This window comes from Gadus chalcogrammus, chromosome 1 (genome assembly GCF_026213295.1).
Source record: "Gadus chalcogrammus isolate NIFS_2021 chromosome 1, NIFS_Gcha_1.0, whole genome shotgun sequence".
NCBI classification, from domain to species: domain Eukaryota; kingdom Metazoa; phylum Chordata; class Actinopteri; order Gadiformes; family Gadidae; genus Gadus; species Gadus chalcogrammus.
Genome location: NC_079412.1, coordinates 9,204,100 through 9,231,599, shown reverse-complemented (window position 1 = coordinate 9,231,599; position 27,500 = coordinate 9,204,100). Strand labels below are relative to the sequence as shown.

Below are 27,500 nucleotides of genomic sequence, written 5' to 3'. Positions count from 1 at the left end.
GTCTCTCGCTCTTTGTCTCTCGCTCTCCCTCTCTTTATCTCTCTACTCTCCCCCTTCTCTTTCCCTTTCTATCTCTCTCTCTCACTGGCTCTCTCCCTGTATGTATGAATGTATGGTGGCCACAGCAGACAGACAGAGCTGTTCACTAGGCCACTTTGTGTTGAGCAGTACTAAATGGTGTGCAGAGCTCTGAGATGGTGGACACTTGATACTCACTCTTATCCACTGCCTCCCTGTTAGCCAACACACACTCGTTTACTAAAGAAACACTAGGAGCGTTGAGTAAGTGAAATAATAACCCAGCAATTACAGCCACAGGGCCGTCGAGGTTTCTGGTGTAAGTTGACCATTTACACCCTACCCTGTTATCGTCAATGTGTAAGACCGTTCAATAGTATGTGTTTAACTAATCAACAACATGTAGCATATATATATATATATATATATATATATATTTTTTTTTTGTATCTATATATATATATATATCTATATCTATATATATATTTTTTGTATCTATATATATCTATATCTATATATATATATATATATATATATATATATATATATATATATAGGCCAATAGTCTAACACTATTGTTTAAAAATAAATTGAATCGCTCTGGCGATTAGAAATAAGATATTGAAATTGATAATGTACTTGACGTCTCTTAATCAAATGGGATGAGCGTTGTTCTGGGGGTCGGCGCAGCTGGTTCCGATCAGTGACCGGGGAGCCGAGGAGGAGGAGGAGGAGGAGGAGGAGGAGGAGGAGGAGGAGGAGGAGGAGGAGGAATTTGGGGGTGTTGCCCTTTTTTTTAATGCTTCCATGCTTCTCTCGTAGTGTACTCCCCTCCCGCAGCCCCTCCCTCCCGCTCTGTGAAGTGTTTGAGAGTGGAGGAGGCACTGCGGGAGTGTGTCAGTTCCGCTGCTGACTCGTACAGGCGGTTCCCCCGCGTTACCCGGCGGAGGAAAGCACCCGGTGGTGGATTCTTTCGGGCAGCGCCGTAACGTTTTAGCTGAAGCAGTACCCGCAGCAGCAGTAGTAGTAGGATTAGTAGTATGCCCGAGTAGAACAAAGCGGCGTGAAACGGACGTAAACACCATGAGCGGCCGAGTGCTGAACGGCAAAATGCTGCAGCTGCCGGCGTCGCAGCGCACCGGGAGGACCATGCACTTTGTGTCAAGGTAAACCGGCCACACGGGAGGATGCACGGTTTATGGACGCATCGGGAGCGTTTCATTGATCTGAGTTAGCATGACACACAGCTCAGCGTTGTTACGGTTTTAACTTGAAGCGTAGACTGTGCGTAAAATGTAGCAAAGCAGCGTGTCTCATTGATGAATATATATATTAAAAACACGGCAGTTGTCTGGTGACATTGTTCACTTTGCAAGGGACTTCCTTTGATATAATTAGATGTTGAATGGATGTCCATGCGGCTGTATGGGAGATGGATGTTACAGTCGCTATTGTCCTGAATGCGCAGAGCCACGTTGAGGCGGCACTTGCAGTGATGCATGGATGAGATGGAGCCGGCGGATCACCGGCATTGTTGTTAAAATGAGGAGGACATGATACAGAGGAGATCCAGTTCGAGCTCATTAAATACACGGACTGATGAGTGACGATTCTAATAGTTAAGCCAATGAATGTTCACACACGCGTACACCAACCCTTTCCTCCTTGAGCTGAAGCATTTTATATGGTCGACTGACGTCTCCATTGTCTTCGGCAATCGCAACAGTGACAACTGTTGGCTGATGTCCGGTGGGCTTTGAGCGGCAGGTATGCGGTGGGCGTGTGCGCATTGATCCGCTGCGGGGAGCTGTCGCGTCCGCGTCCTCGTGCGCGTGACCTACATTGTGAACGTCTTTCCTCCCGTTCGTCTGCAGCGATTGGATGAAAAGAGCAAGCCTTCTCCGTTTGCATTCACCGACGCCGCGTAGGCGAAGCGTCGTTTAAGATAACGTGTAAAAATACCTTGCAGTTACAACCCAAGGCTCCCTGGGAACGCGGAGGCTAATATGCAATTATGCAATTGTAGTCGTTCTGACGTGTGCACACCACGCCGCATTTTCCAACAGCACACAGAAAGGATGAGGTGCATTTAAATCTGACACACACACACACACACACACACACACACACACACACACACACACACACACACACACACACACACACACACACACACACACACACACACTGTCATTCATATGGGTTACTAAGTGCCGGTTGGTGGGGGTTGCTCCAACTCTTTTGGAGAGCTGACCTGCACCACCTATCGACCCTTTATGTAAACCCATTAGAGCAGAGGAGCCAGATCAGGCCATTATTCTCTCCCTCTCTATCTGTCTGTGTCTCTCGCTCTTTCTCTCCATGCCACCCACACGCATACACATTGACATACACACACATAAAGACACACACACACACACACACATACACATTGACATACACCTACACACAAATCATTTCAACTTCAGGCCTTGGGCTGCTTGGCAACATAGGGTTGTGTTGCTGTATGTTAGTGTTGGAAATGCTTACCGTTTTCTGTCAAAATAATTGTCCACACACACACACACACACACACACACACACACACACACACACACACACACACACACACACACACACACACACACACACACACACACACACACACACACACAGTGAGGTATAGAGTTAAAAATAATCAAACGTATGATTGATGCCAGAGGTGTTGGTATCGTTGAGTGTGTGGATATCTGTATGCAGTCCTGAGGTGTTTGTACGTGTGTGTGTGTGTGTAATCACACTGAAAACACGCATCACACAGAGGGGCCGCCAACCCAAAGAGGACTCGGTGTACTGTGACCTCATAGCTGTTGGTGCAGAGAGCCAACATCAACTCGTGTGGGGGCCCTTTGTGGCCCTGGGTGAGGGCCCCCGGGGAGGATGGGAGGAGGTGGAACCCAACGGGACGCAGCGTGGGGGCAAGAGCCTGCACGCAGGGAGCTGGCCTGGTATGCACCAGGACACCAGAGAGACAGATACCTTACGCATGAGACCCTTTCTCAGCCAGTCTTGTTCACCTATCAGTTATTTCCATGTAGGAATTGATTGATTCCCTTATGTGTCTTTCGGGTGTATGCAACATATTTGCTTTACCGCATCCCCATAGCAACTGCTTCAACAGAGACCCACAGCTGTCAATAAAGCAGGTTTCACCAGACACACGCACGCACGCACGCACGCACACACACACGCATGCAGGCACGCACACACACACAGGGCATGCTCCACTGACCAGAACGGTGACCATAACATGCAGGGCTTAGGTCAAGACGGCCAGGGCTGATTCGAAGGATGATTAGGTTGTTTTGGCAATAGGCGGCGGTGCTGACTCAGAAAGTGAAGGAGTTAACAGCCACCTCCTGTGTGAAGCCTAATCAGAGGTAAAGGCTTGTTAAGAGTTAACAGGACACCATGGCTTCTTTGGTCATTCTGTGGAGCCTCTGTCATTACAATAGTAATAGAGACAAGCTGTATACACTTTGTTACTAGCAAATTCTCTGTTTCAAAACAGCCAGTCCTGTCAAAAGGTTACATGGAAAATGCAACACGTATGGAAACAGTGTGTCCCTTTGGATGCATGCAACCATTGGTCCTTCATGCTAACGAGAGTTACATGGCCAACTTTGGGCATACACTGGCCTGGAAGCGTATTGTCTGTGGAAATGACGTACCGAGTGGGTCCGATAGCGCGGGTCCTGCGAGCCGTCAGCGTCAGACAGGGTGTTAAAGCCCTCCGTGATAAAATAGAAACCTTATCATCCCCACAACGCCAACACCTCCAACTCCTCCATGCCCTGACACTCTCCATAACCGAGTCCTTCCAAACATCTATCCGCCGCTTTTATGGGTGGACATGGATAACGCTTGGGCTCGCTGTGGCTAATTACCACCCTAGGGTGCATCGAGGCAAGCGGACGCCCCCCCTCTGAGAGGCTGACCCAGAGACGTGCGCTCTGGTCGATTGAGTCAGACTCCACTCGCTTCACACCGAAGTGAACGAGTCGACCCTCGAGGGGTCACCCGAGTGACTGAAGCAACCGGTGAACAGATGCTCGTAATCTGCGCCTGTAAGACGCGTGCACACCTGCGCACTCACACACACAGGCAGGCAGGCAGGCACGCAGGCATACTCACACACGCACACACACGCACACACATCCACGAGGGTTTTATTGTACACCCAGGAGCGAGTGTTCACAAGCAGGGCTCATATTTTGACGAGGTGGTACCGCCTGTGGTTTAGTGAGTTCCTCTGTTACATCAAAGCCTGAGAGTGACCCACAGCCAGACTGTACCCCTTAACAGTCAGACGACTCTGAACCTCATAATAACCAGACAACCCTTTACCAGAACAGCAACACCGCCGTGTACCTGCAATGCTGTGTTGTTGTTTGTGCGATGGTGTAAAGTAGTTCAGTCTAGATTCCCATGTTAATAATCGGTTGGAGATGGCTTTTAGGGGCAACAAGTCCTTGATTTGGATTGGCTGATGTGAACCGTCGGCACGTGAGAAAGAAAGGCTTCTCTTCACAATGGTGGAGAGTATTCTAGGAGTAAGGTATGACTATAGAGATATTAGTGATAGAAGTGATTTTGTCTGGATGAAAAACACATGGGCTGTCGCCCAGGTACAGAAGACCGGAACCCTGACTTATGATGAATCTCTCAGTGCTTTCTCTGTCTGGGCAGATTGCAGAGACAAGTGTTCCTCTCCAGAGAGTGAAGAGGGACTGCTCATTCAGCTTGTGTTGGAGCCAGGAAGTTCATGCTGAGGACTTGTCTTTGAACATTTGTGGGCAGGCGGGTGGGTGTATTTTCGAATGTCTGTCAAATATGCGTTCATCCATGTGTCGCGCATATACATCCCCGATATGTCTGTACTTGCGTATTTTTAAAGCGTACAATGCCAACAATTCCGACCGTGCCCGGGTATGTGTGTGCATGTGTCGGGGGTGCGTTCAGGGAGTGGGTCCCTGGGAACTGTTTGCTCGGAATGCAACGTGCAGGGTTCTGCGCTGCCCGGGGGGGGGTGGCGGTTGGGAATGTGTACTAAACACACGATGAGAGCCTAAAGTGGCGTGACCGCAAGCAGTGTTGAGTGACAGCAGGTGAGGTGCACACGCACGCCTCATAACCCGCGCCGCAGGCCTGTCCTTCTCCGAGTCTCCGGTGCGTGTGCACACACATGCAGCCGTCCACCTATGCGTTTCCTCACAGGGGGAGCGATTGCGTGTCTTTGTGTGAAAGCTCTCAACGTGTCGGCCTCATCTAAAAAATGCTGAAGGAACTGCACTCAATGGTCCTTTTTGTTCAGGCAATGTTTGGACAACCCTTAGCAGGTGATCAGTGGTGCCCTAGCCGGCTCTAAGGTCCCTTTGTTCAAGCGGGTTCATACGGGAAAGACCTGTACGGTCACATTTAGCTTCCTCCTTGGCTCAATTGTCTGGACTTGATTCGTTCTTTGGCTCTGTCTCAGGTTGTTTTTTTTCCGTCGCTGATTCGATTTTGCTCTCTCTATTCTAACACTCTCTCTCGCTCTCTTCCACTGTCATGTTGGGCTGTCTCTCTTTGTATCATCTCCATCACCTTCACACAGTTTGAACCGCATAATAATAAGCTAATTGTACCTGTGTTCAGAATCTCACATTTGGAGCCTGGTGCTTGTGATCAGCACCAGTCTTTTAACGACAATGCTGGCTCTTTTAGTCTTTATCGTTCATCGCGGAGCTTCTTCCCTCCTTCACACAGAGGGGGAGATGGTGTCCTGGAGATTGTTGGTGCGCCAGTATAACAGTTGAGCGGTTGTTCTGCCGGAGGTACGGCGGCAATGCCAAGCTCCTGCCCTTTCACCCATGGACCGCAGCTAGCGTCATGAGGACACAGAGTCTGCCCCATCTGCCTGGTGGTTTACCGTCTGTCGGCCTGTTTGTCTGTCTGTCTGTCCGCCTGTCCATGTAAATACATTTTTGAGTGTGTGTGTATGTGCCTGTGTGTGTCTGTGTGTGTGTGAATGCTTGTGTGTGTGTGTGTGTGTGTGTGTGGGTGTGTGTGGCTGATGTTCTCCTGTGTGTGTGTGTGCAGCTGTTTGCAGATACTGATAATGTATTCTAACGAGTGGTCGCCACACGTCAGCGACCTTTCAGGGAACCGACTTGGCAGTCAGTCAACCGTTATTCTTGCACTCGCTCAAGCAGACAGAATAGTCTGGTATTATGGTATGTTTTTAATAGGGTGGGTGTTAGACAGCTAGTTCCTTGTTTCCAGAGTCGTACTTCTCAGTTCTCAGATCAGTACTTCTCAGTTCTCTGCTTTGTTGCCCTTTTTTTTTATATGTGATACACAGCTGAGCAACACACAGCTTAACAGTCAGCACTGTGTGTGTCTTTAGTGTGTGTCAGATCGTATGTGTGTGTGTGTGTGTCAGTGTTTGTGTGTGGGTGACTGGGTGTGTGGATGCCGCGTCTGGTACCTTCTCTTTCACAGCTGCTTCAAGTTAACAGCGACCTGGTCGGAGCGTGCATTATTTAAAAGCAGCACCTCCTCTTCTCTCTCTCTCCGCCTCCCTCTTCCGTTCCTCCACTCCCTCCCTTCGCTCTCGTACTTTTTTTTCTGCCGTTCAAACCAAAACATCCCCAGTGCGCCGTCTATTCTCCCAGCCGTTGAGTCAGCTGACAGTCCCGGCTTGGCCCGGGTCCAGAGGGGGGAAACTCTATCCCAGGTCTGAGCCCCGGTGCGGGCCTCTCCTCTCTCCGGGGTTCCCCCCCCCCTCGTCCGCCCCTCCCCTGGTTCCTCAGACTCGTGTTTTCTCCATATTTCACACCAGGCAGACCCACCCATAGTGTAGTGGGGACGTCCATTCCGGCTCTCTCTCCCCCTGTCTCCTGGTCCTAGTGTGTTCTGTGGAGGGCCGTGGGGTGGGACTATCACTACAGTGCTTTATCAAGGTCAAGGGTGACTGGGTGACATGACTGTGTCTCTAGGCAACAATGTGGGAGTCGAGAAAGAAATCCCCAATGGTTTTAATTGTTATGAAGGAATGACATATTTTCAAAATGATATATCAGAATAGGAGAGAGTGGATAAGATCTGAACGATTGAAACTATTAAACTATTAAAACTGGTGTTCCTCGCCTTTTATCACAAGAGCTCAGAAGAGGTTCAAACTAAATAATTGTCTGTGGTTTCACCCTATTCTCAGATCTGGATTATTCATATCCTCCCACCCGAATGAGTGAACTTTAACCCCAGCTGAACTAGAGAAAAAGATTATAATCCATGACTGTCTTTTTAAAGTTGTCTCTCTCTCTCTCTCTCTCTAATGAGAGTTGCATCTCTCTCTCTCTCTTTCTCTTTCTCTTTCTCTCCCTCAGCCTCAGTCGTTCTCTAAGGGGAGGTGTCTCTCTCACTCTAAGGGTCTCTGGAACCTATCTGAAGCATGTCTCTCTTCTTTGTCTCTACCTCTCTCTCCTTCAGTCCCCCCGGTTCCCCTTGTAGGGGCTACGGTATGAGAGGAGTTGGAGGTGGGCTTCTCCCAGTGTCAGCGTGCTCTGTACAGCGTCCTGCACTGTTCCTCCCACCATGGTCCTCCACACGGTTCCATATAAGAACCTTGGGGTGTTTGAATTCCCCTCAGCCTGTCTCAGCTCACATATTGGAGGGGCTTGATGGCCAACCTGGCCCTATGATGTGGCGTGGTGAACTCCACTTCAACTTCATCCGTCCCGCCAGGAGCCGGCAGGAGAGGAGATCATTAGAGATAAAAAAGTCCCTGTGTTTAAGGAGAACTGTTGCAAGACTTACTCTACTACCTACGCCTGATCTTTAACCATTTACTTGCTTTGTGTGTGTGTGTGTGTGTGTGTGTGTGTGTGTGTGTGTGTGTGTGTGTGTGTGTGTGTGTGTGTGTGTGTGTGTGTGTGTGTGTGTGTGTGTGTTTGAGGAGGGAAACCTACGTGTTTGAATTACTTTATTGCTCTTTTTTACCTTCATTCACAACTCGAGAATCATTACCTAGAATGTGTCACTGTGAAATGTGGAGTGATGGGGAATTGCACACAGACAGCCCCCCCCCCCCCCCCCCACACACACACACACACACACACACACACACACTCGCTCGGACCCCATGCATCCTTTAATCCTGGCGACAGATGGAATTAGTTGTAATTATGTGCTCATTAACTCCCGCCTATCCTGTAATCCCCCTTAAAGCAAACATACGGCTGCGTTGAGAGTCCATACATCATCGTCTCCTTTGTGCGTGTAACTGTTTACCGTATGGCTGCACGGTGCCATGTCTCGGAGCAGGAAGTAAGACTTAATATCCTGTCAAACGGTAGCGGAGGAAGTGAACAGCTCCTGGTGTATGGTTAACCCGCTGAGCCGAGGCGGTTGGAGGGACATTGTTGTCTGTCAATGTTTCACTCCTGTGTGTTACTAAGTCTCTTTCAACACCAACGGGAGAATCCCCCCTCCCCCCCCCCCTCAACACTGACCCGGGGGTTAACGGTAGAATAGCTCACCCAACAGTGACGTGAGAAATGGGGAGAAAGATAGCAGAGCGGCACTATCTTAATTACAACCGTTCTCACAGCCTTGTTCCATCCATTGACTAAATATGCTCTCGAAATTAATGATAATAATTATTAATTTCAACCCCGATACGCATGCTGTTAGAACAGGGAGGCGTTTACAGTCGGTGGTGTCTCAGCAATGTCATCATTGGGGATGGACTCTGGTTGGATATGGATAACATGAACATTATCTTATCACTTCACAAAAGGTATTTTAATGTATGACAATTTGACATGAACCCTTTTTAACAGTTATGCATTTATAACATTGTGCGTTGGTAATGTAACTAACATTACAAATACAACAAATTCTAAGCAATCCAGTTATCCAGTTATCTAGACAGTAAGCAAATACTTAACCTGTAGTTGACTCATCCAATACAAAATTTTATTTGAAACAGATTCTTTTTAGTAGCAATCTGATATGCTCTTAGTAGAAGACCACTCTAAGTCCAAGTGTGTGTGTGTGTGTGTGTGTGTGTGTGTGTGTGTGTGTGTGTGTGTGTGTGTGTGTGTGTGTGTGTGTGTGTGTGTGTGTGTGTGTGTGTGTGTGTGTGTGTGTGTGTGTGTGTGTGTGTGTGTGCGCCCTTCTGCCAGGGAAGGGTTCCAGGTACCCGTATTGTTGACCATCTGTGCTTTCACCAACCACATTTCGCCCCCCCTTTTTACCCTTCGAAATTTCTTACCGATTGTCACATTAAACCTTGAATCGTCTATTTTATTTGATAATAATTTAATCGTAAACGCATCAGGCGTTACTCCGGGGGACATTTAGACGGGCCTGTGTGTGTGTTGTGTACGGCCGGTCCGCAGAAGAGGTCTCTGCCAGGTCAGGCCTTGGCTGTGCGCGGGAGCGTGAAAGCTTTGGGTTTCCAACGGGCCCACGGGTGTGGCTGCTCATGCTGCTCTCCATGGAAACGCGGTCGTTACGTGTGTGTGTGCGAACGTACTCCTGCGCGCGTGGTTGGCGGGGTGACTTGCCGTGCATGTCAGAAACTGGACGTTAATCTATTTAAGACAGGGCCCATTCCTCATTCCTTTTCTTTTTATTGGCCGAAGATGACCATAGGATGGGTTCATAATTATACTGGAAGGCGGCTTTGCAGGGCTTTTGGTGGGGTTATAAAACCTTTATTTTTAATGTAGTGGTGGTGGTTAAGTAAAGAAACTTAACTGGACTGTAAGGTCACCAGGCATTAATGGATTGTGGCCCTTGGCTAGCTCTCCTTCCAAGCACAGCTTTCCTCTTATCTCAATCTGGATCCTATCTGCCGGACTTGATTGATGTCGCACCGAGATTGCATTTGCGTAACCCCAGTCCTGATTGTTGGACTGAATCCGTTGGTGGGTCTTCTTGGCAGAACGTGGCAGATCGAGCTTTAGATAACGTCCCCCGTCCCGGAGCGCTGAAGGCGGCGCTGGCTGCTTGCTCCTGGCTGACCCTGACCTTCAGGAGGTCACGCTCCATTTACATTGAGGGGACTTTGCTGACACTTTTATCCAAAGCGACTTACAACCATTGAGTCACCGATCACACACCGACAGCGGAGTCAACCTCGCAGGGCGACAGCCAGCTGGTCAGGCGCGGTCAGGGTGAGGTGTCTCGCTCAGGGACACCTCCACACACTAAGCTTGGAGGAGCCGGAGATCGAACTAGCAACCTTCCGGTTAACAGTCAACCCGCTCCACTCCCTGAGCTAATGCCGCTCCCTGAGCTCCACTTCCCTCCGCCGGCCCGCTGAGCTGGACGCGCCCGCAGCAAGGCACGCTGAGCCTCTCTTAACTCGTCATTTTGTCCGACGCGGCCTCACTTATGTTGTATCCCTCGGTGTATAATCAAGGGGATTTATGATCTTCTTTAGCCCCCCCTGGTTTCTCTGAGCCAGACGGGCACTGCCCTGTTTTCCATTCTCCTGAATGTCATCAGCCGACGCACGCATCATCGGACACCATCTGATTTAGCCATTCCGGATCCCACCATGCGATGGGGTGGATTTTAATAGGAATGGAAATTTCCTGTCCACTCGTGGCAGCAGAAACACTTTCCATCCACATTGGGTCGTAGTCATGTGAAAATAGAACTCTCCCCCCTCGACCACGTATGTGGCGACACGTGGTCGATTGAGCCTCACGCTTGGAAGGATTCCTTTGCTCTGTTTTTATAGTTTTGTTATTTTTATCAAACTGTTCATCCGTTGACAGATGACTTTTGCCCCTCACAAACCCCTCAATCAGTCGTCTCTGCAAGAGGCACGGTACTCCTGGTTTGTTTCCTGCGAGCTCCTCATTAGTGAGAATGCATTGTTCACCGGCACGAGGTCCCCACACGGTGCTCCGATTCCCCCTCGGCCTAGAGGGGAATCCAGCCTGAATAGCTTCATATTCATTTAGTTGCTAATTATGCATCTACTTAGTTTAAATCGGATAACTCCATTGATTGCCGGGTTGATTGTCATTGTATCGTCTCTCTGATCGAGTGATTGGCAGCTTATGCCACCTCTCTCTCTCTGCATAAGTGCATTGCCTCCTCAGTGGTCTCCTGGGACTACGAATCAGGTGATTAGTTAATTGGTTATCCAGCCCTTATGTCACTCTGGTGAGAAGGAAACGGTAAACATGCCCTCTTCTTTCACCAGCCGTCACCTTGTTGTAAATCCTCTCAACCAAGGTCGTGTTGTCAACCGAAGGCTATCAGCGTAAAGCTCATTCAGGAAGTCCCGAACGGCTGACATCGCCCCCCCCCCCCCCCCTTTTCCTCCACACTGTAGCAAAAAGCACGGTTTATTGTTTTGGCCTCCACACTGTTTGCTGATGTTAGCTCAGGGAATAGGTTATCAACCAATCAAAGTCTGTTTTCTAGAGCTGGCAGGACTCCAGCTCCCGGCAAGCTCTGCCACAAAGCAGCCTACAGGCTCAGCTCCGCTGTCTCCAGGGTGGCTTTCTCTGACGTTTTTGTGATGCGACCGTCACATCATCACTCACCCCGCCTCCCAGAGGCAGCAAACACACTGCAGGTGAACACAGAAGAAACATGAAACCCTGAGAAGAAGCGGAAGATGCGTTTATGGCTGGTTCAGAACCGAAAAAAGGAAGAGGGAGAGGAACTGAGATAAGAGCAGAAACGATAAGAAGGAGGTGCTCTTTATGTCATGTGAGAAAATACAACAACTGTGGGGCAAGAAAACAGAAATAAGTGTGTGCAAGTAGAATAGATGGAGACCTCCCTACCCGAGCGCTCTGTGCGCAGCAGAGAGGAGCATTCATGGAGATATCAGAGCAATTAGAGCCGTGGTCTGAATAGCGAGGGAGACAGAGGGCCATTAACCACACTGGGCTACTTAGCTCACTGGGCGCTATTGAACCACTCTCTGACTAGCTTATTAGGCAGTAGCACTGTGTGTGTGTGTGTGTGTGTGTGTGTGTGTGTGTGTGTGTGTGTGTGTGTGTGTGTGTGTGTGTGTGTGTGTGTGTGTGTGTGTGTGTGTGTGTGTGTGTGTGTGTGTGTGTGTGTGTGTGTGTGTGTGTGTGTGTGTGTTGTGGATGTTCCCCTTTCCTGCACATCAGACAAAGAGATGACATCTCTGAGTGATTCCTGTGTTTCTGTTCATGTCCTGATATCTCTTGATGACTGGATACTCAGCTGCTTTGTTTCAATGCCATTCTTCTCCCCTGGCACATGTGTGGTTTTATGAGGGATGACAGCGGGGGGGGGGGGGGGGATATTTTTCTTAAACTAACCATAACCAACGTGGAACTTCAATCCACCGTGACTTCAGAGCCTATGTTGCATTTAGCTGGTTGGCAAGGAGGAAATGGAGTCTGGGTTGAACGATGAGTTTAATCAAACACACCTCAACCTAACCGACATTAAGTGCCGCCCAAAATCAAATCATTGTTGATTTTCATTTTACTGATTAAGTTAGTGCGACAGGAGAGCGTTTTTCAATGTCAAGTTTGTACCCTACGGCTGTTTGCTTACACTTGGTAGCCATTTGCCAAATGCTGATGGGGTTAACATTCATGGGAATATTCAGCAGCTGTTTGTTTGACCCCTTATAATAGCTTTACTATACGGACATTATATGCATTTTATTTTGCTAATACATTTTAGATTTCTAATTTCAGATAACTATTTTGAAATGGAATTTGAAGTGTGTGTGTGTGTGTGTGTGTGTGTGTGTGTGTGTGTGTGTGTGTGTGTGTGTGTGTGTGTGTGTGTGTGTGTGTGTGTGTGTGTGTGTGTGTGTGTGTGTGTGTGTGTGTGTGTACGCGCGCGTGTGTGTGTGTGTCTGTGTGTGTGTTTGGGGAATGGGGAGCGAAGATAGGCCAGAGCAAATTAAGGTGAATTAAGACGTGAAGTGTAAGCTGTGTGATTGAGATTCATTAACGCCCTGGGAGTCGGACACTGGCTAATCTGAGCCAACGTGAGACAAATGGACTCGCTAATATTAGCCTCCAGTTTCTGCAGCTGCTGAGAGAGAGAGAGAGAGAGAGAGAGAGAGAGAGAGAGAGAGAGAGAGAGAGAGAGAGAGAGAGAGAGAGAGAGAGAGAGAGAGAGAGAGAGAGAGAGAGAGAGAGAGAGAGAGAGAGAGAGAGAGAGAGAGAGAGAGAGATGTCTGCAGCTGGTGTCGAAGGAAGGAAGGAAGGAAGGAAGGAGGGGAGACGAGGAGAAAGGATGGGAGAAGGGGTGGGTTGTCGGGCTGCAGGAACAGCACAGGAAAGAACCAGAGATGGATCTTCTGGAGGGCTGATGAATCACGTCAGCAGAACGCTTCTTTATGTGTCATCCTCTCTTGAGCTCTCCTCCATCCTTTCCCTCCCTCTCTCTTTTCCCCCCTTTCTCTCTTTCTTCCCTCCCTCTCTCTCTTCCCTCCCTCTCTCTATTCCCTCCCTCACTCTTTTCCCTCCCTCTCTCCCTTCTCTCCCTCTCTCCCTTCTCTCCCTCTCTCTTCCCCTACAATCGCTTGTTTTCCTTTGTTCCCGGTTCTTCCTCCCAAACCTCTTCCTACTTGACATACAGAGTCTCGGCCCTCTTTCTCACTAACAGGCTCTATTAGTCCTCTGCAGCGTCAATGGGAAAACCATCGAACAAAGAGCTGTGGAGAGGTGTGGAACGCTGTGTAGCCATGCTACACAGCGGTTGTGCTATCCAGCTCAGATCAGACTCATCAAATCAGATGTTATTGTTGTTTTGGCTGCACCATAGGGCTAACTGGGGCCACTCAATTGTCTTGGTAATAGTGGTTATCAAATGACGGTGGTGATGCTGCTTTTAAAGCGCTGATTTTATCGTCCGTTCCAGTGGATGCTGGGATAAACAGCAGGTCACATCAGCTGATCTACGCAGGGCTGTCGAGCTGTTGAACGTGAACTCTGACCCCTAGAACTCCTTTTGTGTCTGTCTGTTGTCTGCGTGTGGTAACAGTCACCAGGGCGATACAGTGGTTTCATTAATGTTGTTTTCATTCCAGTCGTGTGAATAATTCAGCAGAGAGAGAGAGAATTATCGTTCACCAAGGCGCGGCTGGGCGGGCAGACGGCGCCGGGCATGCCGAATAGCAGCAGGTTGTGAGACAAAGAGGATTCTGGAGAAAGAGGGACGTTATTAGTGACGCCCAATCCAACCGCAACATTAAGACAATTCTTCTAATACCGATAATTAGGAATGAATCATGAAGGATCAGAATGAATGATCTCTAATCGTTGTTTGGGCCGCATCTTTTATGGAGAATATAATAAAGGTAGAAACCCAAAGCCCGACGCAGCCGGACTGGGATCCGGGGCGCTGGAACCTGACAGACCAGGTCCGGCGGGGCGTCTGGGCATGTCCGCCCAGCCACCGGGACTTAACCTTAATCTTATTTTGACGTACAGGCGCGGCAGCTTGACAGTCAGCCACTACAAACCATCTCATCATATCTAGTGTTTCAAAAACCCACGGGGTATGGGGGGGTTGGGGGGGGGGGGGCATCGTGCTCCCCTCTCCCTCCCCCATCCAGTGTCCACCCCTGGGCACAATGTGACCCATAGATGCGCCCATCCGGAAGGCATGGGCGCCCCCCACCCCTCGAACACGCCCTGAATCCCCCCCACCCCATCCCCCTCTAGTCCTAGAAAGCATCAGTCCTCGCTTCCTTTATGGACTGACATACCTACATGACCCTAATGAGGATCAGAGCCTGACCTTTACTTCCTTACCATGACCTACATACTGTACACACACACATGGACGTGCCCCCCCCCACACATACATTTACACAGCACATACACGTACACACACAAACACACAGACCGTGTTACACATCGCTGATGACACTCTCCCCCTCTTTGTTCTACTTTATTTTCTGATATCAGATGACAGATGTGTTCCACTTACTTTGTATTAATTGAACTTAATATGTCGAGGCGTGTCATGTCGGCTGGAACTCAGACAGCAACTGGTTCCAACGAGTTGTTCACCATCACCCACATTTGGGTTTCTAAGTTTGGCAGCTTATTAAGAACTAAACGATGAATCATAACTGGATATGTTTTTCCGCTTTATAAGAACACTTTTACATTGGTTGTCATGTACATCCCTTTGCCCATCAGTTCATAAATCAGTTAAAACAGGAAGAGATGTTTCACATTGTCGTGTTTTGTTGATATATTGCAGTGTTTATTGCAGTCTGGATAAAGTGTCTGTTCACCTGTCCCTACTTGTAACTGATGTTTGATTGTTGCTGATGATCAGGAGGATTGATGTGTGTATTCATGTTTGTCTTTACAGTTGGGACGAGAGCAGCTCCATCAGCAGTGGTTTGAGTGACGGCTCGGACAACCTCAGCTCGGAGGAGTTCAACACCAGCCCCGTCCTCAACTCCCTCCCAACGACTCCTATTGGCTCCCGCAGGAACTCAGGGGTTGTGGTAAGTGACTTCAACCTATCCTATAAGGTATACACAGAGATACACCCAAATACTGCCTGCTGCATGAAGTCGAATAGGAAGTGTGTACTCGGTAACGAACCGATTCAGAGAACCGAAATGAGGAACTGGAAACTATTTGAACACGGACAAAAAACTAAATCCTATTTCTATTCAAGCTTCTCTAAAAACTATATTATTGCATTCCACTTCCAGTTTGAAATCTATTTCAGAACATTTATTTTGGTGCATAAAATTGTCTTAAATTATGGACAAAACAAAACCTCACCAATGAAATCAGAGCACAATCAGCCCTTCCCTCATGCCAGAGCTACATCAGAGGTCCTTGTGTAGCTTGTAGCTTTGTGCACTGCAGCACACCTAGTGTAGCCTCAACGTACACACCAGACAGTATGAGACAGCGTGGGATGGAGTCTGTGTGTGGTGGGTGGGTTGGAGGGGGGCGGCTGCTTTCCTAGAGTGTGTGATGTAGGTCACACCTCCGCGCTATGGCTTATCTGACTGGTGTGGTGGGAGTGAAGGCAGACGGTATAATAGGAAGAGGAAGAGAAGAGATGGAGCAAATCGACGTAACCATGGCAACCCTAGCCCAGAGAAGCCGAGAGTGCGCCACAAACCTTTGTCTGTATCAGTTGTCGCACAGACAGATCCAGGACTCAAAAAGCTGCACATAGACACACTCGTGCACACATATGTACGCATGTGCGAGAATACACATAAAAACAAATACACACACACAGAAGCACACACACAAACACACACATACACACACACACAGACAACTCTCGTCTCAGACACAGAATAAGATCACCTACATAGAGATACTGACACACACATGAAAACACACACACACACACCGATACTCACGCACACACACACACACACATAAAGCCATCTGCAGTCCTGTATCCCGGCCAACCAGCCGGAAGACCCTCAGTACCATCCTCCACGCCTTGGTGCAGTACCCATAGCAACCATTGCCCTGCAATGGCATCATTGCCATGGTAACCAACCCTCTTCCCTTCCTGTCCATGCTAGCACATGTATGTGTGTGTGTGTGTGTGTTTTTGGACCTTAAGTGTTTATCTCTATGTCTGTGGCGTTATTAATGTTTGCGTCAGATCTAGCAGAGCATGCATGTGTGACGCATTCTACCTTTTACAGCGTGTGTCTGAGAAAACATCAGTGTTTTATCAGCATCGGGTGGACGGACAGCACCCACGCACACTCTTAAACACACACACACACACTCTCCTACGCATTCCTGGTGGGATGGGAACCTGTCCAAGGGGGTCTGTTGGTTTTAATAAAAGAGGAATCCATGGTGACAGGAGGGTGCAGCGACCTGTCCCGCGCCGACGCAGCCCAACGTTCACACGCTCTTTGACTCGCTGCCGGACCTAGGAGGAGGAGAACACCTGCCTCAACTCACACGCACAGCTCACCGCTCCCTACGACGCGCACACTCTGCAGCACCGATCAGAACAGGAACAATTACATTCCTACTTGTTTTTGAATGTTGGATGTTGGATTTCTTTTTTATTCCATAAATGACGGTGGATGAACTGCCCTTGTACAGCATTTTTCTAAACAGTGGCCACTAAAAAGCGCTTTACAATATTGCCAACATTCACCCATTCATGCACACAGTGTGTCAACCCGGTGTCAACCATGCAAGGTGACAGCCAGCTCATCAGGAGCTGCTAGGGTTAGGCGTCTCGCTCAGGGACACCGCGGCGCTCAGCTAGGAGGAGCCGGGCATTGAACGAGCAACCTTCAGGTGACCAGCCGACCTGCTCTACCTCCTGAGCCACATGCCGCCCTATGCTTTTACTTCACTTTGCTTTCGTCCACGAACCGGTAATGGGGACGCACCGGTTCATCCTGAGTGGGTGTGTGTCCTGGGACGTGTCTGAGCTGCAGTCTGGGCTCAACGTCTCGTCGTGTTGAGTAGAGGAGCAGATAGGACGGGGAGCGGGGAGGCGAGGCAGACAGGAAGGCCGGACAGGGACGGTTTTGAGTGCTCTCAGGCTCCAGAGGAACCAGTCAGACGAGACAGTCCCACGTGTCTGTTTGACTTATTTCATTAGAAACATTTCAACCTGGTCCGGGAAAAGAGCTTTTGAAAAACAAGTCTGTGGTTCACTGGATCTGTATCCAATGAAACAAGCATCCATGTATTATCGTCATCGTGTTCTCCTCCCCCCCCCCCCCCCCCTCCAGCTCCGTACGGACGCAGAGAAGAGGACCCTGCTGGCGGAGAGCGGGCTGTCCTGGGACAGCGAGGACCCCAAGCAGGCCCAGCGCCAGAGCCTGGGCGGCGGGGGGCTCTACGACACGGGCAGCCTCAAGGCGGAGCCGGCCAACAAGTGGAAGAAGGCGCGGCCGGCCGGGGAGGGCCCCGAGGCGGGGCGCGGAGAGCTGCGCCGGCCCCAGACCCTGGGCCAGTCCAACATGCTGAAGAGGCCCGGGCGCAACCCCCCGGTGGGGGTCACCGCCCCCATCACGCACACCGCGCCCAGCGGCCTCAAGGGGGCAGGTGAGCGGCGGGACACACAGACGCATGGACGTCCGGCAGGGAGGGAGGGATACACGCAGACTGCAGAGCAGAACGCCTTTATGTAGAATCTTAGCCCACAAACACATTTGTTAGGTTTTCACACTGGTTTTTCCTCTCTATAAGCTTCCTCCTTCTCCCTCTCTCAACGTCTCTCTCTCTTCCTTCCATTAGCTCTCTCTCTCTCTCTCTCTCTCTCTCTCTCTCTCTCTCTCTCTCTCTCTCTCTCTCTCTCTCTCTCTCTCTCTCTCTCTCTCTCATTCTCTTGTTCTCTTGCTCTCTCTCTACTTCTCTATCTTCCTTCCTTTTCTCTCACTTTCTGTCTCTTTCTCAACGTCTCTCTCTTTCTCTCTACGTCTCTAAATGACTCTCTTCCTTTCTTTCTCTCTCCCCCTCTCTCTCTCTCTCTTTTTCTCTACACCTCTCTCTCTCCATCCATCTCTGTGCATCACTTTTATCTCTGTCCCTTTCTCTCTCTCACTCTCTCTCTCTCTCTCTCTGTCCCTCCCTCTCCCCCTTGATTTTCCCCACCCTCTTTCCTGCCTTTGTCCCCAGCACACAGTCACACAGTCAGCTCTCTGGCTCTTTGTGGCTCTCACACACACATCCATCCCCAGCTGCAGCTTTCCCTCCTGGGGCTTTACAGAGTGCTGCCATGTATCAAACGCCCATCGCCTCCACCCACAGTCCCTTCCTGCCAACCCCAACTGACACACTCACCCCCACACACACACACACACACACACACACACACACGCACATGCACATGTTATTTTTATCATTGAGCCCCGGCCAATCAAAGGTCTGGGAGGGGGGGGGGGAGAGTTTCTAGTCCTTGAATAAAGGACTTGTATCCCAAACAACTGGACAAGAGACACTGTGTAGAGTCTCTGTCTGTGTTTCAATGGTGTGGAGAGAGAGTGTTTCTAGGAAAGAACATAAAGCACACATTTCTTTATTTGTGGCAGCCAAAATGGCTGACACCCATCCCACTAGGTGTTAAGTAAACACACACACACGCACGCAGCACCCACCCACACACGCACACACACATCCACACATATACTGTAAACACACACACACACACACACACACATACACACACACAAACACACGGTCAATAAAAGCTCGATGATGGTGATAATATGCTTTGTGTGCATTTTGAGCTCACTCTTTGTTGGGTTGATACAATCCAAAATCACATTCACACACTCACACACATTAATTCACACACACACTGGTATTGACAGGAACTGAAACAGGCAGATAGTGGCCGTGATGTTTTCAGGTGTCGGTAGGCGCAGCCCGCGGCTGGGTAAACAGGTTCTCTCTGTCAGGCCAGCTGTTGAAATGACAGATAAGTGAACACATTCAGGTTGAGGTGAGAGCCTGTTTAAACACGCACTGTGTCTCTGTTATTAATGACAGTTGAATCGACACTCTGCCTGTCTGGTGGTTGATCCGTCTCTCTTGTATCATAGTTAGTTGTAGACCATTTATAGACCAGTGGAAAGATGATTTAATAGAGTCGGAGCCACTGTGTACTCAGCCAGATACGACACACACTCCTTAGAGTTTGTGGGTCCCATTAAACCACGTCTCAAATCTGTGGGTCTTTCCTGTGGTGTGTGTGTGTGTGTGTGTGTGTGTGTGTGTGTGTGTGTGTGTGTGTGTGTGTGTGTGTGTGTGTGTGTGTGTGTGTGTGTGTGTGTGTGTGTGTGTGTGTGTGTGTGTGTGTGTGTGTGTGTTTGTGTGTGTGTGCACTTGTGCGTGTGTAATAGGGGCTTTGGCAGTGTTGAGACACAGAGTGTGTGAGACCCATGAGGAGTAATATTTTCCTGACAGGGCAAGGTGTTCATCATTCTGTCCCCACAGCGCAGCTCCCTTTTTTGGGCTTTTTACTGTGGTTCTGGTCATCAGCCGACATGTCTCATATACGATATGTATACAGTAGTTACACAGACATGCGTACCATGCTATACGATACACATGGACAGTGTTAGGCTCCGGTCAATGGTGAAGAGGCTGTAAGCAGAGTTCTGGAGTCTGAGTTGCAGACTCTAAGGGCGAACTACTGTTATGAATTTACTGGAAATGACCGAATATGAGGCTGTGTGTTTGTGTTTGTTTATACAAAGACAAAGTATTTGTGAAGGCATCGTATTTGTATTCAGATTGAAAGCAGAAGTGGGCGAAGGTTGTCTGGGAATATTTCTGATTCATCAATGTGTTTACTCGGGTAACTAAAACGGAATGATACTCTCAGAAGTCCACCTCTCCCCAGAGTACAGAACGGATATATGAATATGCCTCCTGACCTTGCAGAATCTTTCTCTTAATAAAACGATATGTTATTTGGCTTTAGGTTCATTCCTTACGCATGTGTATATGTATGGGTGGGTGTATGTGTGAGTGCATGCCCATATGTTAACGTATTGGGAAATGTGTGGAAGAGGATTCCCATCCCATGCTCTTTCCATGTCCTCCATCCAGCACAGAAATCTGCCTTAGATGTGAAAACCCTTCCCAGACGATCCACCCTTCCACCAACGGCGTCCCTCAGGGGATTCTGCTCTCCTTATGTCTGTCTGCTGATCTTTACCTCTGATTGTAGAACAGGGTACAAAGGGCCCACATAGTTGCAATGTTTCTAGTTTCTCGTAGAGTTACATTCACACCACCTGTTTCCAGGTCAGTGGTGGATAAGCTTTAAGATGTTGTCACATATCTTCTTGAGTCACCAGAACGGTTAGTCTAAAGTACTGCCGATCTGCTTCAGAGTCAGGAGTCAACTGCGCTCCGAGTGCAGTACCACACAGTGCAGTACCACACATAGTACAGGTCTGTCCTCGTGGATACAACAGTTTATCTATGCGTCTCAAAGCCCCGTCAGATGTGGTTTAGACATGAGTGAAGGGATCACAGTCACTTTCTGTCTCTGTTTTTCTTCCTGTGGTCTCATTACTATCAGCGTGCTCATGGTAATATAAGCGTGATTTACTCTTTAAAAACCCTCTCAACAAGCCCTCCCCTCTGCCAGCACATCGGTTGGGTGTGTGTGTGTGTGTGTGTGTGTGTGTGTGTGTGTGTGTGTGTGTGTCTTTGTGTGATATCTCCCAGTGCCAAAGCGTGGCCAATGTGTGTACCACCAGTAATAAGATTGGGTTTTATGATTCGACATGTAAAAACAATTTTCACATTTACTTAGGCTTTCCAAGTGTATGGTGTCGCTGGCAAACTTTTGAAGAACCAGATAATGCTGGCTGTGTGTGTGTGTGTGTGTGTGTGTGTGTGTGTGTGTGTGTGTGTGTGTGTGTGTGTGTGTGTGTGTGTGTGTGTGTGTGTGTGTGTGTGTGTGTGTGTGTGTGTGTTTGGTACATCTAACTGGGTGTGTTAGCCTGCATGCACACGCGCGCGCATCTGTGTGTGTGTGTGTGTGTGTGTGTGTGTGTGTGTGTGTGTGGGTTAGGCATGTGCACGTGTGTATATTTGCCATTCGTGGCTTTATAAATACCCTTTAAGTGGCTCCAGATGTATTAGGCTGGTGGGTCTCTTTTACTGCAGCAGTTGTACCACTGTGTTAATGCCTTGTATATAAACCTTGTATAACGACCCCCTTCACATACACTTTAAGGTGGGCCGCCCGCGTGCAAGCGCTCATAGTAACTGCCCTGTAATGACTCATTTCCAAACTAGCGTAATGCCTTTCAGGTGGGCTTCCCATCGTCGCCTGTCGACGCTCAACGCACAAGGTGGCTCCGGTCGGAGTCTGAACAGCCCTGCGATTCAGAGGGCAGAGTCTGGGACTCATTGTGCGTGGCATGCAATTGTGAGCCCGCAGACACACTACGGGACTTTGAACGTGTCTTTTCCAGACCGCCTCTGCCCGAGTTAATCTCAGCCACGACACACAGACACACAGAATTACTGGGAATAAAAAAACGAGAGCTATTTCAGCTCATGGGGATGGAAAAGGAGAGTAAGCGAAAGATAACAGTGAGGGTACGACTCTGTGCTGCTGTCTGTGGGATGTCTGCTCACTGACTCTCTGCAGCTGTCTGTGTGATGTCCAGGAAAGATGTATTATCAGCCCTTCCTAATATTGTCGCGTTGGTTTCATGTCGGTCAACAAAGAGAGCCACCTTTGTGTGTGTGTGTGTGTTTGTGTGTGTGTGTGTGTGTGTGTGTGTGTGTGTGTGTGTGTGTGTGTGTGTGTGTGTGTGTGTGTGTGTGTGTGTGTGTGTGTGTGTGTGTGTGTGTGTGTGTGTGTGTGTGAGAGAGAGATGATGAAATAACATGTGTTCCTTCTTCCCTTTCTTTGTTTCTCTCCTTCTTTCCCTCTCTCTCTCTCTCTCTCTTTCTCTTTCTCTTTCTCTTTCTCTTTCTCTTTCTCTTTCTCTCTCTCTCCCTCTCTCTCTCCCTCCCCCCTATCCCTCTCCCTCTCTCCCTCTCTCTCTCCCTCCCCCCTATCCCTCCAGGCACGGTGAAGTCAGAGGGGAAGCCGGTGGATAAGTCTCGGTTAGCGGTGAAGACGGCGGGACTCCAGCGCTCCTCTTCAGACGCTGGAAAAGACCACAGGACCCATCCCCCCGGCACTGGCGAGCAGAGGAAACCCCCGTCGGGCCTGGTCCGGCCCTCCACCGGGGGGAACTTCGGCTTCAAGAAGCCCGCCGCCGCCGCCGCCGCCGCCCACAACGGCGCACATCATCCCAACGGGACGAGCGCAGGTGGGGGCCCCGCCGCCGGGCCCTGCGTGGCAAAGACCCCCAAGACGTCTGGTATCCCCGTCAAGCCGGTGACCGGCAGCAGCCGGAAGACCAGCCTGGACGTCCTGAGCGGGGACCCGAGCGGCTTCCTGTCCCCCGGCGCCCGGGGCTCCCTCCAGTACCGCTCGCTGCCCCGCCCCGCCAAGACCAGCACCCTCACCCTCACGCGGCCCAGCTCCGCCCGGCCCATCAGCACCACCATGGACCCCGGCTCGGGGCCGGCCAAGCCGTCCCCCGGGGCCCCCCAGGGCTCCCGGCTCAAGGAGCCCGCCTCGGGCATGGGCCCCGGGGGCATGGGCCCCGGGGGCATGGGCCCCGGGGGCCCGGGGCTGGGGAGGCCCGGGGGCCGGGGGATCCACAGCCCGGTCAACCAGACGGACCGCGAGAAGGAGAAGGAGAGGGCCAAGGCCAAGGCGGTGGTGTCGGACTCAGAGTGCGGAGGAGGGGGGTCCCTGAAGGGCAGCCCCGCCCAGACCCCCCTGGAGAACGGGGGAGGGAAGCCGCCGGGTCTGAGGCCCCCCAGCGGCAAAACGAGTGCCGACCTGCCCTCGCCGAGCACACACAGGTACGGTGACCGAGAGAGACCTCACACACAGGCACAACGCTTTCACACACAAGCTAGCCCTAGCTAGCTCCAACTTGATCCAGCGGTCCCCGCTCCGTACGTGTGCATGTGAATGAGCCGCTGTGTGTCGTCGTCCCCCCCCCCTCCTGTCCTCAGACCGCCCGGCGCCCGCAGCCTGGGGAAGCCGCCCTCCACGGACAAGCTGAGCTGCAGCAGCGTGGAGGTGGGGATGGGCATCCAGGACCAGCTGCCCCCGAAGATCCCCCCCTACTCCAAGCTCCAGGATCTGGTCAGCTCCACGGGGGCCCTCCCCAGCCCCTGCCTGACCCCCAGTCCGGCCCCCGTGCTCAACGTCAACTCCTCCGCCTGCTTCTCCAGCTCGGGCATCGGCCTGGGTCCCCGGCAGCTCTCCTCACTCGGGGTGGGGGGCAGCAGCACCACCTCCTCCCCCACCCTGGTCTACCCACGCATCTCGGGCCTGCACCGCAGCATGGAGTCCCTGTCCCTGCAGATGAGCCTGGCCCCGGAGCCCCACAAGCGGGAGAAGGAGAGGGAGCACGTGCCGGAAGGCTACCCGCCGATGGAGCTCATGGTCAGGGATAGACAGACAGAGACGCCCCCGCCCGCTAGCTGGAGCTCCGGGAGCACGGTCTCACTGACGCTCGCAGAATGGTGAGGACACAAACCGAACCCTGAATAGGTCCATACCTCTGTAACACACATACACACAAACACACACATACACACACACACACACACACACACACACTCACATGTTGATGTGTGTTTTAAGGGATTGCTTTGCGTTGGTTTTAAGTGAAAGTAAACAATAGATTTTGTAATCACGCCTTATTCTGTAAACTGATATACAGTGCCATCTAGTGGGCAGTCATGGTTTGAGCCTGTTGACCTCTTTAGTTCAGAGGAACGGTGGCAGACTGTTCTTTATTCCCTTTGTTCTCCATTTATATGGTTTCATGTAACACCAAAGCTTTCTTAAACCAATGGTGAACGCGGGGCTGTGATGCCAGTAGCCGCTTTCGTTCTGGCAAGCGCTCGACAGAATTAGAACCAAATGATTAGGATTGTTACTTAACCAAATTCAGACACACACACACACACACACACACACACACACACACACACACACACACACACACACACACACACACACACACACACACACACACACACACACACAGAAACGTACACATGTGCACACACACACAACAAGGAGCAGCGAGGGCATCATTACCTCAGCTCTATTATCGGCGCTCTAAGAGTCCCAGTGACTGAAGTCATAATTGCGGGTTGGCATCAGTTGACGGTGGTACTCAGTAGGCCCTATTGTTTCCTCAACTCCTTCCCTGAGGGCTTAATAAACCCCCTAGATTAACGTTTGAGTAAACCTTTTGTTTTCCCCCCCTCTCTCTCTCTCCCTCTCTCTCCCCCTTCCCAGCTCTTCCCAGAGAGACAGAAACACACTTCCAAAGAAAGGCCTGAGGTACGTTACCGTAACATCCACACAGTAACGTTCCCACACTCACACCCTCCCTCAGGCCGGGTGGGCTTGCACCCCCCCCCGTGTTCAGCGACCCCACCCTGCAAGCCTCCGATTGACAGACTGACAGACAGGCTGTGTAACTTCTGCCTTACGAAGCGTCTCATTTACACAAGATGGATGGCCTTGTCTTGTCTGGTCATGAATATCAACTACCATGCTATCACTGAGGCTGGGCCATATTCAAATGTCTTGATTAATATTTATAAGTATAAATATGATTGCAAAAATGATTTTAAGAAGTTCACGGTACATACGTACATGTATTATGTTATTTCACTGTGAGGGGAAGTAGCGTATATACGTTGACAGAGTACCTCCTTCCCCGCTCAGTTTCCACGGCGCCCCTCTGGGCGAGGAGGACGGGAAGGAGAGGGGGGAGCGGAGGCACTCCCACGTGGTCATGAGCATGACGGACTCCCTCACCCCCCCCATGCTGTCTTCACCCACCTCCCTCCCCCGCACGTCCAGGACGACCATGGGTGGGTTGACACACACAAACGCACGCACGCACATGCACGCACAACATGCACGCACACAGTCACACACAGTTCAGCTCAGTGACTCTCTCAAAAACACACCAAAGGCCTCACTCAATATGTTTGGCGTGGTTCTGTCTTCCCTCTCAGTGGCCCAGAGTCCCATCGGCAGCGGAGGCCCCCCGCGGATGACGCGCTCCAACAGCATCCCGGCGCAGGACGCCTCCCTGGAGCTGTACGGGGCGTCCCCACTCGGCAGCACCCTGTCTCTGGCCGAGCGCCCCCGCAGCATGGGAATGGTCCGGTCCGGCTCCTTTAGGGACAGAGAGTCCAACGACGAAGGTGAGACCACTGTGCAATGAAGGGGGGGGGACAAAGAAGAATAGATTGGAAAATAAATGAGAGCAGTGTTGACTCCTTTTTTCCTCTCCCCGTCTCCAGTCCATGGCTCCGTCCTCTCCCTGGCCTCCAACGCCTCGTCAAGCTACTCCTCGGTGAGTGTGGGCACCATACACACAAAGGTAGTTCACTAGTGCTGTGTTAGTGTGGCGTGTGCATGTGTGTGTGTGTGTGTGTGTGTGTGTGTGTGGTGGTGTTTGCGTGTTAGTAGGCTTTTCTCTGTGTCCTTTAACTCTTTGGAGTCTTTTGGTGGTTTACATAATCCCCTCTGTCTTGCTCTGCCTGCCGGTACCTTATTATCTATCTCTCCTCTCCTGTCCTCTCCTGTCCTCCCCTCTCCTGTCGTCTCCTCTCCTCTCCTCTCCTCTCCTCTCCTCTCCTCTCCTCTCCTCTCCCCTCCTTCACATCCTCTCCTCTCCTCTCCTTTCCTCTCCTCTCCTCTCCTCTCCTCTCCTCCTCACACCGTCTCTCCTTCTTTATCTTCCTCCCCTTCCCGCTCCCTGTGAAGGCTGAGGAAAGAATTCAAGGAGAGGTAAGCATCTCTGCTCTGCTTCTGTTCCTCTCCTCTCATTTCACAACTCCCCCCCTTTCAATCCCCCCGCCATGGTCCATCCGTCTAGTTCCAGCCCCTTCCTCGTGACAACAAGCATGCCGTTCGTCTCATGACCTCTGCACCTCCTCCTCCTCCTCCCTCCTCCTCTCTCATCGTTCCTCATGCTCAGCCGGCTTCATGTTCTCCTTTGCCGTGCCGCTCATGTACGCTGACAGGATTTCCTGCACTTCCTTCACAGCAGATCCGTAAGCTGCGTCGAGAGCTGGAGTCGTCCCAGGAGAAGGTGGCCAACCTGACGACGCAGTTGACTGCAAATGTATGTGTCCCTAGTGAGCTCACTTCCTGCCCTGCCCACGCAGTGCGGGAAGTTATGGTTGACCTGTGTTTCAACACGCTATCGGCTTGCTATTCATACTCCCACGGGGAACATTATAGCTAAGAATGTATGCATTGCACTCGCACGCTTTGGAGAAAGACGTCAACCAAACGTCCTATTTACTTTTGTATATGTATTATTCATTATACTTAAAAAATGCATTGCTACATGTAAACTTCAAATTGTTCTCTATGTTTGCATGAGTGTAGTATATGGCTGAGAGAGAGAGAGAGAGAGAGAGAGAGAGAGAGAGAGAGAGAGAGAGAGAGAGAGAGAGAGAGAGAGAGAGAGAGAGAGAGAGAGAGAGAGAGAGAGAGAGAGAGAGAGAGAGAGAGAGAGAGAGAGAGAGAGAGAGAGAGAGAGAGAGAGAGAGATCCTAACTGTTTCGTTGGCCATGCATAGATCAACTCTGTGCAGTCTCAGCGTTCTCTTTATCCAACCAGGGACTAAATAATGCTTACCGCTGTCCGACCCATTCTCCACGCTGTTAAACTGCGCACATACATACACACTAACTCACACACACCCCTTCACTTCTATCCGGTACTCCACCCAGTCTCTCTCGCTCTCCTTGACAAGGTTGTTTAGGTTCTCCTTTCATTGGGTCAGCTCTTCAAGTGCTGAGATATTCTGTGGAATTTGTGTATGCGTGTATGTTTGTGTGTGTGTGTGTGTGTGTGTTTGTGTG

At 50.4% G+C, this 27,500-nt stretch overlaps 1 protein-coding gene across 1 annotated transcript in view; it reads left to right on the top strand.

Annotated features, from left to right (window-relative positions):
* Nucleotides 1-27,500, top strand: part of LOC130380382 (neuron navigator 1-like) — a 55,156-nt gene that overhangs the window by 19,148 nt on the left and 8,508 nt on the right. Inside the window, exons 3-12 of the mRNA XM_056587566.1 lie at nt 15,400-15,538; nt 17,780-18,095; nt 22,592-23,444; nt 23,601-24,116; nt 24,904-24,948; nt 25,339-25,487; nt 25,635-25,826; nt 25,926-25,978; nt 26,392-26,415; nt 26,675-26,752. Coding sequence (XP_056443541.1) covers nt 15,400-15,538; nt 17,780-18,095; nt 22,592-23,444; nt 23,601-24,116; nt 24,904-24,948; nt 25,339-25,487; nt 25,635-25,826; nt 25,926-25,978; nt 26,392-26,415; nt 26,675-26,752 — 2,365 coding nt within the window. The remainder of the gene's footprint in view (nt 1-15,399; nt 15,539-17,779; nt 18,096-22,591; nt 23,445-23,600; nt 24,117-24,903; nt 24,949-25,338; nt 25,488-25,634; nt 25,827-25,925; nt 25,979-26,391; nt 26,416-26,674; nt 26,753-27,500) is intronic.